This window comes from Berghia stephanieae, chromosome 3 (genome assembly GCF_034508935.2).
Source record: "Berghia stephanieae isolate SIO BIC M18660-M18661 chromosome 3, UCSD_Bste_1.3, whole genome shotgun sequence".
Lineage (NCBI taxonomy): Eukaryota > Metazoa > Mollusca > Gastropoda > Nudibranchia > Aeolidiidae > Berghia > Berghia stephanieae.
In genome coordinates, this window is record NC_088362.1 from 53,519,130 (window position 1) to 53,534,379 (window position 15,250).

At 33.9% G+C, this 15,250-nt stretch overlaps 1 protein-coding gene across 9 annotated transcripts in view; it reads left to right on the forward strand.

Moving 5' to 3' along the window:
- Window positions 1-15,250, forward strand: part of LOC144968002 (uncharacterized) — a 156,929-nt gene that overhangs the window by 124,924 nt on the left and 16,755 nt on the right. For all 9 annotated transcript variants that reach the window (XR_013644492.1, XR_013644494.1, XR_013644493.1 and 6 more), the window contains 4 exons: window positions 3,393-3,718; window positions 13,029-13,059; window positions 14,135-14,275; window positions 14,783-14,914. Coding sequence is in view for 4 of the 9 variants with exons in the window: in XM_078905922.1 (XP_078762048.1) it covers window positions 3,393-3,718; window positions 13,029-13,059; window positions 14,135-14,275; window positions 14,783-14,914 (630 nt within the window). In the remaining 5 variants the exon portion in view is untranslated. The remainder of the gene's footprint in view (window positions 1-3,392; window positions 3,719-13,028; window positions 13,060-14,134; window positions 14,276-14,782; window positions 14,915-15,250) is intronic.

The following is a 15,250-nucleotide window of genomic DNA, read 5'->3' on the forward strand; positions in this document are numbered from 1 at the left end:
CATGGGTTTTAAATGATAATAAAGATCTGAAAAAGTGTGTGTGAAACAGGATCAGAAAAAAACAAGAAAGAAAAATATACAAGGAAAAAAAATAAATCCCCAAATATTATCTTTTATTTTTCCTTATTGCCTTTTCTGGCACTGTTTCATACACACTTTATAATATCTTTATCTTACACCCATGCCTGGCTCAGCGGTACGGTCTTTGCTTGGTACCCGAAAGGAACCAAGTTCGATCACCCACCACCGCGTTGTGTGGCCTTGAACAACTCACCTCGCCCTAGCTCAATTTGTGGCGCTGCACTTCGGCTGACGTCTGGGTTATTCCAGTCTGCCCTTGGAATAGAGCCGAGACACAAATTTCCCCTATGGGATAAATAAAGGAATTTTATTTATTTTACTTTATTTATTTATATTTTAAAATGATAGTCTGTTTGATTTTTACTTAGAGAACACAAAGAGCCTATTAAGAAAAGAACCGAATCAATCTCCATTGTAATGATTTATTATTTTTAATCTGAGGTACTGTATTGTGTATTATGCACTAAAAACTCGTGGGAATGCTATTGACACTTTAAATTATTTATCTTATTATGCCATCGTAATATCGTTCAACAATGTGTCAAAATTTTGCTTGCGTGATTTCAACACTACAATTATGACCAAAATGTTTATGGAACATTGCTTATTTGAATGTATCTTCGTTTACCTGTAATAATACAGCTGGTGCACAGTCCTCATACGCTTGACTGAAGATGGTCATATAACTTGAGGCGACTCGAAGTACCCTTGTAACAATGTCCAGTCGAAAAAATCAACGGCTTGCAGCTCAACAGGTCGATTTAGTACGCATTTTTGGTGGGATTTTTTTGTGACAGAAAGCATTATCTTTACAACAATCATTATTGTGTGTAGATATTACATCGGTATGCTTTGTTGAAAATGTGAAGTTCTTACATACACACAAACACACAATTATATGCAAACTTACGCATGCACGCATAATCTTTCTCACACATAAAATAAAATTCACATTCCCTCACAAAACACAAATACTGTGTACAAAAAAAAAACAGAAACAAAAATCTTTTAAAAAGTCATCAAAAATAACGAAAAACCCAACAAAATAAAAAAATCAACACAAAAACAAACATGAGAGTGAACACTAATACCACAATAAAATGTCATTCAAAGTCAAACACAAATATATTCTCTCTCCAACGGTAGTATTTTGCTAAAAATTGAAACAATGATATTTAAATAAACAGTGCTGATGGTAGTAGTAGTAGTAGTAGTAGTAGTAATAATAATAATAGTAGTAGTAGTAGTAGTAGTAGTAGTAGTAGTAGTAGTAGTAGTAGTAGTAGTAGTAGTAGTAGTAACAGTAGGAGCAGCAGCAGTTGTAGTAGTACGTAGAAGTAGTAATAGTATTAGTAGTAATAGTAGTAGTAGTAGTTGTAGTAGTTGTAGAAGTAGTAGTAGTAGTAGTAGTAGTAGTAGTAGTAGTAGTAGTAGTAATAGTAGTAGTAGTAGTAGCAGTAGTAGTAGTAGTAGTAGGAGGAGGAGGAGGTGGAGGAGGAGGAGGAGACGGAGGAGTAGTAAGATTAGTAATTACAACAACAACAACAACAAAAACTTACTGTGTCTAAATTATGATTTTGCTCTTTGAGTTCTTTTTATTCGTTGAAATCAATTTCTTGGTTCCTTCCATTGAAACGTTATAAGTTTTTCTTTCAATTAATTAACAAGCACAGATCTTTAAAATGGACCTTCTTTGCTTTATTTTGATTGAGCAGATTGTATAATTCTATTTCAGCATTTTTGTTGTCGACACCCTAAAGATTTCTGTATGTGATTTAACGCATTACCGTAATAATGCAATTTTTAAAATTTCATTTATACGATCTTAAAATCCTTCTGGATCGCTCTGTTTACCTAACAAAAAATGGCAGTAATAGAAAGGTGTTTGACCCCAACATGTTTGTCGTTCTTTCCTCGTTGCTTATCGGACCACCTGCTTATTTCATTCACAGTTCTGGTCAAGATACCGTGTATTGTAAAGTTTTGGTCAATGATTATTGATATGCTTGAATGCAATCATGGACATGGGTGTTTCGGGTGTAATATTATGTTTATATACAATCGATCTAATTGTGATAAAGAGGAAGGCATTCATTTGTCAATTTCAAAAGAGCGGCTGTCACTTAGGGAGGTTAAAAGTAGAATATGAGATAAACTCGTGTATTATGACAAGTAGAAGACCGTTGTTGTGGCATCACGTAAGTATGACAAGAGTCACGAATAATATGATTAGACTGATATAGGTAAGAATAGATTAAGAATATGGTTAGTAGTAATTTTAAGTGAATATCCCTCAGGTTCAATCAAACCTTCCATAGTAATGTCTCATTTGTTAGAACTTGTGGAACTTGTTTTACCGAGTAGGTCATATCCGAATCTTATTGTTTGGATTGCCACCGATTTAACTATAGGAGGAGTGATGTCTTGAAATACCATATTGACATCAAAAGCTGGAATGCTAAGTTTATTGAAATAATGGTTTGTAGAAGCCACGAGTGGGTATCATACGCTTAGACTGATAAGACTAAGAGTCAGGGTATGTCTGAAAAAGACACTTAATGCCTTTGTATCGGTACTGTGTCTTACAATTATAATGATAAACCCCTTACCAGGGTGCCATTTTGTAAATAGTTGACTTGCATTTATGTTTCAATAATATTATCCCGAAAATTGAAATAAAAAAATCCCTATACATAATATTAATAACTCAAGCCCTTTATACCTTACGGTGTGAAAAGATCTTTTGACGTTTTATATTTAAATGTTTATCGGATTATATTATGTATTCCCCGCCGTAACGTACATATTGATTTCTACGATGTCAGGAAAGGTGGGGGCGGGATTTAATTGTCGTTTAGATCTTGCTGCATTTACCATCGCGATACGAATGTGGTGTTTATGAAATACATATGCTCTAATTCTATGTTTGATTTTGAGAAAAAATGTTTTAAAATCATTTGCATTAATTTCTTTAAAGAAATAATCTGGGATCCATGTTGTGGTAGCTAAGGAGTTTGGTATAATTTCAAATGTGCCTGTCTTTTGAACGTGTATCAGTTTCATAAAAGTGTTAAAAATAATACAATTGCCATATGAGGATATAGCAATATGACCATGTTAAATGAAACTGGTCAAATACGTTTTGTCCTACTCTACAGTCAGATAGTTGTTCGAATTGAATAATTGATTTCACCTGGATGTACCCCTCATTTTTCGGTCTGTAAAATGTTGACTAATTATTTTAAAGGCATATAAATACCCATTGGATTTGATTGGACTATTTACTACGACTTTTTTTTATCGTTCTCCAGACCCACCTGGCCATCAAGCGAAAAGAACAAATGAAAAATCGAACAATGAAGCTGCCTGAAGTTTCTGAAAATTCTGAACTGGAATTTTCTGACCAAGCTTGTGTACCTCCATCGGAACAACCCCACCGTAAGAACAGTTCTCCGAACTCTTTAGCCGTACCACAAATGTCTGAATCATTCGAGGGAAATCATAAGGACGTTGAGGAAAATGGCAGTGACAGTGAGGATAGCAGCAATGTTGTTACTCCACATCTAAAGGACTCTTTCTTGCAAAGCCTGGGACTGATGACACAGCGTCCTGCCCACGACGGCTCTAAGGCTTCCTCGTAAGTTTTGTCATTTTATCATAAAATTTTTCCCCATTAAGAATCTCTTTTCTGCCCCTCTTCTTTTCATTCTTGCAAATTTCCCATACAGGGACCGAATAATTTACATTAAAAAAAAAATCAAATTCGTAAAAGCTAGATTAATAAAAAAAACAAACCCGAAAATAGCATTTACAAATTTAGAGATTTTTTTTCTCTCGGATTATTGAAAAAGAAATGATGTAAGTTGTACAGAAAGTGGTCGATCTATGGGTAATCGTCAATGCACAACTTCATCCACAATTCATGTATTGTAAATGAATTCCCTGATAGAATTTTCATGTACGTTATCATGTGTGTTATTAATATAATAATTGTTTTTAACGACGAACGTCTATCAAGGCAATCAGCATTTTGAAATATGAAATATCTAAAGGGTTAAACGCCATTTGCATAATTTCTTTCAGTATACTGCATCAAAGATTTGCCGTCAATATACCGCTGAGTCTATTCATTTCAATTTGAATAGGATGCAAAGGTCTATTAATTTCTTACAAGCCTTTCCAAATTGAAACTTGATTTATGCCAGTGTTAAACAACAAACTTATCCGAGACTTTTAGTATTATGCTCGTTTATTAATGCATTCGGAAAACATTGCACAAATGACTTTACCTATTTCTTATAGAATAACAAATCAAATCAAATCAAAATGTATTTGAAACAAACATTTTCTAAAGGTCATATAAATGAAATTATTGAAAAATAAATACAGATTTCTTATCCTTGGAACCAGTGTGTACAATGCATACCTTGATGGTAATACCGTGTAGTTTGCTTAGTTTAGCACTAGCTGCTATTGTTTATATTCGGACAACTGTCCGAGGCGCGTGGTTGTTTTCCTTTCCACTTCATCAATTGAAAATGAAATGAAAATGTTGATGTTGTGTATGTCGCATGCGTGAAAGAAAGAGAGGAAGAGAGAGAGAGAGAGAGAGAGAGAGAGAGAGAGAGAGAGAGAGAGAGAGAGAGAGAGAGAGAGAGAATGGGTAGGAGTGAGGTGTCTGTTCAATGTTATAGTTATCATATAACGTTATGACAAGTGTAACTAAATGACAAATTGCCATATTTGTGGACAATAAAGATCTAATATTATTATTATTATTATTATTATTATTATTATCATAAAACAATGGGACATAAAAAGAGACGTTGGTTGTCCAGTCAGTAACAAAGTCAATCGAGGTTATGACTGGTCAGTAATTGTTTTGGCAGAAACAGTCGCAATGTAAGGAAAGCTTCTTAATGAAAACAAATCTTTGATTAATTTAACCCACCCGAGAGATGTATCAGTGAAAATCTGATGAGAGACAGACAAATATTATTATAAGATTGTTAATAACTTCCATGAATAAAAAATAATAGAATAAATAAAATTCCCTTTTTTCATCCCCAAGGGGAAATTATTTGTCTTTAGGGTCTATCCCAAAGAAAAGACTAGAATAACCCAGGCGTTGTGCAGCGCCGCAAAGTGAGCAAGGGCTAGGTGACTTGCTCAAGGCCACACAACGAGGCGGATAGTCGAACTCGGTACCTTTTGAGTACGAAGCAAAGACCTTACTACTGAGCTACGCTGCACCCAAGAGGCATCTAATGTGTTGTTTGAAATTCACATTTGGTATCATATTATATGAGATGAAGCGTTGTAAAAGACATATTGTCTTTTTAAAGCCGTTGATGCAAAACACAATTAAATTCATTATGAACATAAAGTTTTAGGAGATATAATTCCTAACATAATTAAAAAGCCACATACACACACACACACACACACACACACACACACACACACACACACAAACCAGGTTTCGCCTCTTATCCCAGTATTTTTCATTCATACATGAGAACTATCTATCTACCTGATAACTTTTTTTGGCTAACGATCTCAAAGGAGATAATAATTTCTCGACTTTTGTTGACTTTTGTTTAAATGATAATGTGGCCAATAATATGGGCAATCTATGTAGATATCAATCTTAGTAGTTAGACGCGAATCATTTATGTTAATGTGCAAACTGTGTGTTTCTGGGCATTTTAGTTTGTGTGTTTGTAATTTTCTGTTCATTGTTAGTAGTTGTGTTTATTTTCGTATTCATATTATGTGTTTGTACTACATTTGTGTGTGTTTGTGTGCGCGCTCGTGTGTGTATTAGAGAGAGAGAGAGAGAGAGAGAGAGAGAGAGAGAGAGAGAGAGAATGTCTGTATGTGTCTGTGTGTGTGTGTGAGAGAGAGAGAGTGTGTGTTTGTGTGTGAAATGTTGCATATGGTGTGCTGTTATTTACTATCTCCGATGCCAATTATATAGATTGTGAGATGAAACCAAGCCTTCCTTCTTTCATTTCCATTTGATTGCTCGGTGTGCATACCAAGAGTGCTGTAAGTCGGATTAGGATTAGGTTTCATTATCTTCCTGTTGTTACCAAGTGTTATTCTATCTCAATCTCCATCAAACCGTCTACGTTTTATGGTATTTTCATACATATGTTATCATGGACACGGTCCGAAGAGTTGCACATCGACTGAATAAATCAATTGGCAGGAAAAGCAGGTTTGTTTATTGTTTCATGTCTCTTGCACATAATTGATTTGAAATAGGGACAACATTTTAAGGTGCAAAATGTATACCAATGGCGTTTTAACAGATTTGATAAGCTCAACTATAAAGCTAACTTTCAATAATAGCTTATACACTCACTGTTCTCCCACACAATGACAAACCCTTATCAAAATCAAAATTTGGTCAGATGTTTATATCTTTCTCTAAAGGATGATCTCCAGAAATTATACAAAAATGTATTAAATAACTGTTACTGTCAAATTAACAAAGATATGAATACTTAAAAACGCCGTATATGTCTATTTATACATGGTAATTATATTATATATATATATATATATATATATATATATATATATTATATATATATATACAAGGTATCCCAGTACGACAAGAAAATAGTTTACGGAAAAACATATAGCGCAGTTGAGCACAGGATGTTAGCTAAAATAAAGAGAATTAATTCAAGTTTTGTTTATCGCAAAACAGAACTCGAATAATGACTTAAAAGATTTTAACAATTTAAAAAAATACACAGATCTTTAATACATTTCAACGCGTCCACTATATTGTGTGATCAGTACTTTGATGTGTCGCTCAAGTTCTCTCCAAATGTTTGTGAGCTTTTCTTTGCTAACTGATTCAACAGCAATAAACATGGCAACAACAACAACAACAACAACAAAAACTTGAATGATTTCTTTATGAACTGAAACACATGTCATAATGATATCCTGATTACTTTCAGAATAAATGCGATTTGTTATTGGTTCCAGACCTCTGGGACACCCTGTACACCCCCCCCCCCCCACACATATATATATATATATATATATATATATATATATATATATATATATATATATATATATATAGAGAGAGAGAGAGAGAGAGAGAGAGAGAGAGAGAGATGCATGTATGTATGTTGGCTTACTAATAAAATTTGGTTCATTTTTCATTATGCGGGTTTTGTCACAAGGCAGTATTGAACGTATCAATTTCGGTCATTCGAGATAATAGGTAAAAGGTAATAAATGAACGCACAAAAATGGATACATATTATGATTATTACAAACAAGTGGGGTTTTATATCCATTGATACCACACCATCATTCACAGCCAAAGTCGATATTTTGGAATCATGTTTAACAGGAAAAACCAACAGATGAGTTCAAAACCTGAAGCAATGCGGAGAGGAAGCGCGACTCGCTCTTTTACTTAAGAAATATCCCCCACAAGGGATCCACGCAAATGTCATCGAAGGACTAACAACGGTACAAACAAACATTATCCCATCCCTTTACCCGAAAAAATAGGTGGAATTTTGAGTGTTGCCTTTGAGAGCCACAATAGGATTCAATAGTCTGATGTCGCGTCCGCCCAGCAACCAGTAGCTTGGTTCTAAACAAAGAAAATCGGTACTCTTTATTCTTCATCCTGGCTAGAATTTTTTTCACATTTCATGTGATCAGAATGTATGAAAGTAAAAACATGATCAGATTTATAATGTTTTCTCCTCTGGATACACTTTTATTCTCGTCGGAGAAGTATTAAGCCTATTAAGGATATATTTTTGCGAAATATTGATGATGGTGTACATTTCTTACTTGACTTTTGTTTCTAGTGGCTAATCTGTGTTGAAATTACTAATTTATTCTGCCAGGACCTTACGCGTGTGTTTTCAGTTATTTTAGTATTATAATACACCGTTAGAGAAGAATTACTTAGAAAAATAAAATGTGAATTTGTGTAGACGACAATAAATACTCGTATTTTCTCATTGGTCAAAACTGGAGAAAGAGAATGTGTATAACAAGTCAGAATAGCACTGATTTATATCACTTAGTACCCCCCCCCCTCTCTCTCTCTCTCTCTATCTATCTATCTATCTATCTATCTATCCATATATCTATCTATCTATCTATCTATCTATCTATCTATCTATCTATCTATCTATCTATCTATCTATCCATCCATCTATCTATCCACCTAAATGTCTCTCTTACACACACACATACACACACGCAAATACACACACACATTCTCTCTCTCTCTCTCTCTCTCTCCTCTCTCTCTCTCTCTCTCGCTCTCTCTCTTCCTCTGACACACACTTACACACAAACACAGAGATATTCACAAACACACACAATTACTCATAGAGGTGCTCTCACGCTTTCCAATTTTATCTTTTGAACCGTAGGTCTTTGATTATTACGTTTAGATGTTTGTTTTTAACTTAGCATTCGATAGATATACATAAAGACAAATTAATTTTAATCTTACATGTTTTAGGAATAAATTAAATACCAATACTTGAAATGATGTTTCCTAGAAAAACTAGACTTCCGTACTCTTGAAAAACCCATATTTTATAATCTGGACTTCGCGAAGGTTTGAGAGGTTTTTTTTTGCCAAGATGAGGGTCATTTAAACCGATCTATATTTGAAGGACGAGGTTTCTGGCCAAATTTTAAAATATGAGTTCTTCCAGAGTACGGCAGTAGAGGCCTTTACACCGTTTAAATCGTTCTCCCTGTCTTAACATTAAATGTCCACTTTACAAGGGATCCCTAGCCAACTGCAACACTTAACATATAGGCCGGAACATTACCGTTTTCCCGACAGACACAACGTTGTTAATGTCCGCGTACTCATTTTACACCTGACTACAATGAGAGAATGTGAATAAAGAGCCTTTTCTATGGACTGAACTATACGCCACTCAGAACGGGACTTGAACCATGGATCCTCCGATCCGAATGCAAGTGTCATACCACTAGACCATATCGCCCAACAACACTAGAAGTTGGGTAATCGTCTCGACCAGAATCCCCTTTGAATTACTTCTAATTAACGACACGTGTCAGTTTAGGCATGTTATTTCTCCACGATAATCCAGACTCATCGAAGGGCTAATAATAACACCTTTCCCTCCTACCTCTTTCCCAGCTATCCTCTTCATGATTTTGCAACTGGTAACCTTGGTTCTGATCTTTTTAATCAGTTTGAAATGAGTTGTTTTTCGAAGATTGCTAAAATAATATTATGATTCTGTCGATATGAGACAAAACGTGTTGCTATTCTTTATAATTTGTAGTAAAATTCATATCTTTGTTTGAGGAATTATATACGCTCTATAGAACGATGAATGTGATTTGTTTTTCTGGGTAGCTATGATCAGTACATCTAATTGAAAAGTTAATATCTATGTTCTATTTAATGTGTTGCTAACGTTAATCTACATTAAAATTCATTAGATTGAGAATTTGTTCATTCTTTGAAAAACCATAGTTTTAAAAGGAATCATGAGGTATACATTGCGTGACATTGCATTAGAGGTTTTAGAAAGACGTGGGATAAAGTTAAGGTTTGTATTTCTTATGATTTTTTTTTTCGACGTAGAATTTTAACTTTTAGACATAAATGTAAATGATTATGTTTAATGGGTATGTGTGTGTGTGTGTGTGTGTGTGTTGCTTTGTGAGTGTGTGTGTGTGTGAGAGAGAAAGGGAGAGGAAGAGAAAGAGAGAGAGAGAGAGAGAGAGAGAGAGAGAGAGAGAGGGGGGGGGAGAGCGAGAGATAGAGAGAGAGAGCGAATGTTTGTGTGTGTGTGTGTGTGTGTGTGTGTTTATGTGGGTGTGTTTGTTGAGTAAAGCGCTGCTGAGCCCTTTACTTGTAAATAATAATAATAATAATAATAATAATAATAATAAAAATAATAATAATAATAATAATAATAATAATAATAATAATAATAATAATAATAATAATAATAATAAGGATAATTAAAGGGATTTAATACAATCCAAAGAAAACGTGTTGTTGTGCATAAAACATTCTCACCATTTCTATGCTTTCAACAGGGGTCAAAATGATGTTTCATGTTCAAATTCTTCATTCAACATCATTCATAATTAAATGCGCCAATATTAATACGTTATAGCGAATTGTGTTCACAGTGATTGTCAGATTCAATCACTGAGGACCTCTGTCGACGGTTTTGGGAACATTTCTACACACTCTTGCACTTTGTGTATGTGTGTGTGTGTGTGTGTGTGTGTGTGTGTGTGTGTGTGTTTGTATTTGTGTGTGTGGTTTTAGTTTGTTTCATGTCTCCCCAGGGCGGTTCTTGTTAGTACTTTCATTTGAAATAAGTGTGTATGGTTATATCTAGATAATAATATGCACTTGGCTTAGAAGCTCACAAGATTGCCATCCGGAAGTATAACGGACCAACACACAAAACAATGTGTAACCATGAACTTGTATAGTCTTGGTAATACCGGTAAGTGAGAATTACTCATAAACGTGGATGGCAAAAACAATAGCAAAGATCCAGGTGACGTCAACTTCATTCTATCTATCGGTGACATTATCATATTATTGTCCACAAATTAGGTTCAGCAGGGCTCATATTTTCAACTTCCAGTCAGGACAGCATGGGCTTAATTTTGTTATTAATAAGATGTAAAACTATAACAATACTTTTAAAACGTTTTTTTTATAAAGAGCCCCACGCTCTATAACACGATGGATGAGATTTGTTTTTCTGTGATAAATATGAGGAATACATTTATATTGAAAACATAGTCTCTCTATGCGCCGATTTGACCTTTTGATTCTATTGTGTATTCATATAGTAATTTTTCAAAAAATAAGATATGTTGACCTATAGAATCGTTAAGTATTGTATTAAATGTTTACCACAACATAGATAGATTAAAACCGGTTTCCGTTATATCGTTTAGTTCACTTGGTATGAACGTCTTAGGCATGTTTTGTTTTATGTATGACCTGATTATAATGATGATGATGATGATGATGATGATGATGATGATGATAATGATGATGATGATAAGGAGGAGGAGGATGATATTATGATATTGATAATAATAATAATAATAATTAATAATAATAATAATAATAATTAATATAATAATAATAATAATAATAATAACAGCAATAATAATAATAATAATAATAATAATAATAATAAATAATAATAATATAATAATAATAATAATAATAATAATAATAATAATAATAATAATAATAATAATAATAATAATAATAATAATAATAATAATAATAATAATAATAATAATAATAAAAACAATGATACTGATGATGATGATGATGATGATGATGATGATGATGATGATGATGATGATGATGATGATGATGATGATGGATATAATGATGATAATAATATTGACATTTATGTAGCACCTTTTGTGTTATACAATTAAAGACACGCAATGATCTTATCTCTTATCTTTCACTCTACAAATAAACCTTCAATAGAACGCCCTACATATACACGACCTGATCGGAATTAAGATGTCCCGATTCCTGAGTTAAAAACAAGTTGAAAATAAACCTCGATAACCCCAATTAAAGGTGCCAAAGTTAATCCATTAAACCTTTAATGCCGTTGCCCCAGCTTCTGGAATGCTATGCCGTTTTCTATGACTTCTGAATTCCTTTTAAGAAAGTCATAATAAAACCACGGTGTCTGGAAATCGATTTACGTAATTTAAATTTGTTTTGTCGAAATTGTTATACTATGTCAATATCAACATTCAGTGAGGAGTTACAATACTGAAAGTGATAAAGATGAATTGATAGATGTGATTTAGTTTGTTTATTACTTTTTACAGTCCACATCTTCTAGCAACTTGGCATCACGCAAACTCCATTAATATGATGGTTCATATCCACACAGTCATCCATAATATAGACACTTTTTTTTTGTCCCCACTATTCCCATAGTGGGCAAGGAGGTACATACTGTGTCTTCTATCCTCCTATGTCTGTTTTCCAACATGCTTTCTGTCTTTGTCTTGGAATAAGATTACTTGGTTTTGTCCTGACCCTGTCCGGATACCCTGGCTGGGAGGGAAAAGTCAAATGTATAGTTAGTTTTGGGAGATGATATTTTTTTCATTGTAAATCATCTCTCTGTTATGCACTGTATTATGTTTTGTTTATGTATTATATATGATTTGTAAACATTTGAGTGTATTCCTCTTAGTGGGGACCTGTGCTTGTGTCTGGATGAGACTTTTAGGTGATCTCAAACTAAGTACACTGATAGTGTGCTCTTGGAATCTACATCTGTTCCCTATTTGAACCAATTCCCCTTTGTCTGCCTTATTCTTGGTTGCTTTAATTGTAATTCTAGAACTTTTTACTATCCCATTTTATTCCTTTTTACTGGCGCTGATATGACCTTGATGTGTTGCAAGCGCCTTAAAACCCTTAAAAACAAATTTGTCCCCACTACTTTTTCATTTTTAATCACAGTAGCATTCCCTTCTCATTTCACATCTCAATATCAATTGTAATTTGGATTGCAACCATTAATCCCAGTCTTACATCATCATAACAAACAAACAATATGAAATGGAATGGAAGATTCAATGTAATAAATGAAGACATGTAATGTGGACGTTTCGGGTTTCTCCTTTATCAACAAAACACAATAAATAGAACACTAAAGACGAATGAGAGACGTGAGAATGATGTTGCTAATTTGAATAGACAAACCATTTCCGAAACGCCCACATTGTCTGTCTTTGTTTATTAAATTGAAGTCTCATTCAATTTCATATTGTTAATTATTTCTTTGAGCTTCAAGCAGCAACAGTTTCATTATCATCGTAACATAAAATTTGAAAAAAAATGACAAGATATTTATTTATCTCTCTCCTAGCCTTGAAGAACTAACTGAAAAAGAGATTGAGGTAAGCATCATGTTTTTTTCTTGAGTTTTAACGAAAAATATACTATTGATTTCATGGATTTTGTGAGTAATTTTCATTGGAAAGAAAAATGATAATTTTGGAATAAAGTTAAATACGTGTTTTTAAAGTATTTTTTCAATTCATTTTTTGATGGCGAACGAAAACGGTACCGTAACTGGTCGCCTTAGAATTAAAGATATGAAAGCTGCGAAATTGTCTTTTTTTAGCCCCCTACCCCTCCCCCCCCCCCCCCCCCCCCCCCCTCTTTTTCAATTTAAAAAAAGTCAAAATGACTGCCTCTCTGCGGTGTAGTTAAATCCGACCTGGCTCGTTTTTTATCTTATAACAATGTACCACATTTCCAGTCTCTTGACACCACGGCTGTTTTCTGTTAGTAAAGACTGATTACACGTATTTTCCACGTAAATGATTGCCAGACTTTATTGCCTTTGTCCAAAATAAAAGTGTACAGCAACTAAAAAGGTTGAAATATTGTGTAGAGAAATGAGTATCGTAAAGTTTGTGGCAAGTAAGATAGAAATGGGATATCTATTTATTTATTCATTTATTTACATTTTTATTTATTATTTAAGTTTTAGAGAATATTTGCCCCTGCGAGGGGGGGGGGGGATTTGCAAGACATAATAAAAAAATGTTTGCTATATATCTAACGATGATAGTTAATATTTCACAAAAGCGAGATAAACGAACAAAACCACTTGCATTTTTCTATGAATAACAGTTCAAGTTTTTTTAAGATTTAATAATGTAATTTTATTTCATGTGACCATTATTGGTACGATTGGTAATCAATAAAATATGATGGTCGGAGATCACTTAGCAATTATGTAATTTAATAATGCATTTATGTTTAAAGAAGAAAGCCAATTTATTAATGCATTTAATTATGGGATCTGTTGCAAATGGATTAAAAGTAAAGAAAGCACTATTCTGTAATTCGTGAAAATCACCTTGTTTGTTTGTTTTTTGTCTTTGTTTTTTTTTTTTTTTTTTGGGGGGGGGGGGGGGGGGGGTTACGTTTGAAAATCAAAATCTGTGTCCTATCTTTCCACAGAACAAATTCATAAGTCTTTCATTAGCCATCAACACAGACAAGATCACAGTAGATCAGAGGGTCTGTGTGCAAGAAAGGGCACGGGATTTGGCTGAACAAAATGTCGACCAGCAGCTGCAAGGACTTAGAGAGGCTGTTGAGGTAAAAACAACAACACGACATGCGTGGGATTTGTTTGTTCCTGAGTTTGTACTTCGTCCATAGAAGAGTTTCTTCGTATTTTTGAGTTGTTAGAAAGTAAATAGATCTTTTACTAAATTAGACTATAAACGTTCAAGGTAACCAATAATTTTGTGTGTTTGTACGTTACATCCGGCTCGTGGATGTTTTGAGTATTTTACCGAAACGCAAAGCATCAATACACGGATGAAATATAAATGTCTCACTTCACTTGGCCTCTTTATAAACAGTCGTTATTTTAGCTCACATGACTTGTGACGAAATTTTAGTAACATGGAATGGAAAATATTGCTTTTTGTCTGTTTTTTTTTGGTGTGTTCTTGTATTTTTGTTGTTTTTCTTTTTATTTCCATTGAATCTGAATTATATTATATCAACTGATTTGATATTAAAATGGCCGCAACAACCCTGTTGGTGTTTTTTTTTAAACTTTTACCATAACGAGTATCACCCATCACCCATTTCCAGACATTGAATGGCTCCATCAAAGACCCTGAGGTGAGAGACATCGTCCACAAGATCCGTCGTCACATCGAAGTGTTGGAACAGTCGGCGGCAAGAGTCTCGAGTAGAGCCGAGGTGTATGGGGCTGTGCAACAGGTAAAATCACAGTCTTCATTGATGATTCCATGTCAATTATGACAAATCGATTTTTTAAATATGGATCTCACACACAAACACATATCCACACATAAACACACACACACACACACACACACACACACACACGCAAATTCAGATAAAATGACCAGTCAATCAATCACTTACTGAGTCAATCACCATCGTTATTGCCATCATCATAATCATGTTATCATCATCAATATCATCATCATCATCATCATCATCATCATCATCATCATCATCATCATCATCATATCATCATCTCATTCTTCTTCTTCTTCTTCTTCTTCTTCTTCTTCTTCTTCTTCTTCTTCT